We start from the raw sequence: 1795 nt of genomic DNA, 5'->3' as shown, positions 1-1795 counted from the left end.
CGTCTGCTTGTTGAAGCATCCGATTCAGTCGCTCAAGACGTCTGCGACGTACGGAACGATGGCGAACAAACACGGTAAGGCCACATCACTCACTATTTGCACGAGAACTGATACAGTACAAAGAGTTGCTGCTTGTGAGAAATCTACAAACGTTGAGGGGGGGTGACAACATGTTCACAAAATAAAGCAACTCGTCTTTAAAATGCTATTAAATATTCCCTTTAGATCACATTATTAAAGCCTTCTAAGAAGTCATTCTGTACATGATTCTTCTCCATCACTTAAACTTTTCTAAAATTGTTAAAACTAACAAGAGTTACTGACAGTAAAGTACAAGTAAATCTGAGTTTAAAGGTGCAATATGTAACTTTTATTAAAATATATATGTTTTTTTTTCCATATATCTATTAAAACTGTCACCATGTTATCACAGTTTGCTATGAGACAGATAATCAGTGAAAACATCTCCACTGCTCCTGACCAAAAACAACCAATCAGAGCCAGGAGGAGGGTCTTAGTGCTGTCAATCAACCTCATGTTCTTGCTTCTAAATGTGCTAAAGGCACAGAAGCAATTTACAGATTCAGGAAAATTGTTTTTCTCCAGTCATGCTCACTAATCTGAGCATTCATGACAGGTTGTGTTAGCTGCAGCACAGCAGATAGCATGGTGGGAGAGAGAGGGGAGATGAGCAGCGCAAAGATGCACCTCCGGACTCTGACTGGTTGTTTCTAGTTATCACTGGGAGCACTGGGAGAAGGCAGAGGAGCTCAATTTGTTCACAGATTATCTGTCACCACATAGTGATTGTTTCAACAAATATAAATATTTTTTATAAAAGGAACATATCGTATCTTTAAAACAAACCTTTTATCTGCAGATTGTTTATTTTAATATTTTCAACATTATAATTCAGAAGAAAATCACTTCAAGTCTTTGCATCGTAGCAGAATATCGAACCACCGCTGAGTTTGACGTTTTAAGAAACTGAACGAGAGAAGTGTCTTCTTTTTACCCACAGTGCCACTGGAGCGGACCAGGATCAGTGGTCCCAGGGACACCCGCAGGGGTCTCCGCAGGTCCTCTTCCTGTCCCAGAGGACACGGAGCTCCTTGGCCGTGTGCTGTGGAGACGACAGCATGTCCAGGTAGCATTCCTTTTCACACAGCCAGCCGGCGTCCTGCAGACAGACGTCAACTCATTATCCGCAATAGACTCTGGTTATTATGGAGCGTGAATTAGTTACGGACATGTGGAACTCAGAAATGCCTCAAAATGAATTTATCTTTTGTTGACGGAGCATAATCTCAAAATCAAATTGTTATTTTTTGAATCCCACATTAGAAAAGTAATATTTTAAGATTAGAGTCTCATTTCTCTAACCCATTTCTTTACTGCACAAACACAAAATCTTACCAAGTATTTTTCTTGTAGTTTCTAGTGCAAATATCTTGATTATAATAAGCAGTAAACCAATTAATGGCATAAAATCAATTAATCACAATAATTTTGATTAGGAAAACAGTTGTTAAAGAGATGTTCTCTTTTAAAATTGTTGAAAAGTCAGTTGGAGAAACACTGCAAACATTTGACACCCAGTGCAAAGTAGTTAGTTTGCACTACCTGCCACTTTTGCCTGTTTTCCCGGTCTGAGCTGAATAATTATTATTTAAAATGCAATTTTAATTAAAGAGACTTTATTGTTGTTTCTGTTTTGTTTAATTTTTGATATTTAAATGTTTTCTACTGTTAAATGTTTTTCAGAAATTAACATTTTTTAATCTTTGAGTGGATA

The 1795-nt window shown here is 37.4% G+C and overlaps 1 protein-coding gene across 1 annotated transcript in view; it reads right to left on the bottom strand.

Annotated features, from left to right (window-relative positions):
- Positions 1–868: 868 nt before the first annotated feature.
- The window catches only part of b3galnt2 (beta-1,3-N-acetylgalactosaminyltransferase 2), a 15711-nt gene continuing 14784 nt past the window's right edge, over positions 869–1795 (bottom strand). Inside the window, exons 11-12 of the mRNA XM_016671116.1 lie at positions 1624–1654; positions 869–1180 (exon numbers count right to left, since the gene is read on the bottom strand). Of these exons, the coding sequence (XP_016526602.1) occupies positions 1043–1180; positions 1624–1654 (169 nt within the window). The 3' untranslated portion in view covers positions 869–1042. The remainder of the gene's footprint in view (positions 1181–1623; positions 1655–1795) is intronic.

Source organism: Poecilia formosa, unplaced genomic scaffold, assembly GCF_000485575.1.
Source record: "Poecilia formosa unplaced genomic scaffold, Poecilia_formosa-5.1.2 Scaffold42, whole genome shotgun sequence".
NCBI lineage: Eukaryota > Metazoa > Chordata > Actinopteri > Cyprinodontiformes > Poeciliidae > Poecilia > Poecilia formosa.
This window is presented reverse-complemented; position numbering and strand designations above follow the sequence as displayed.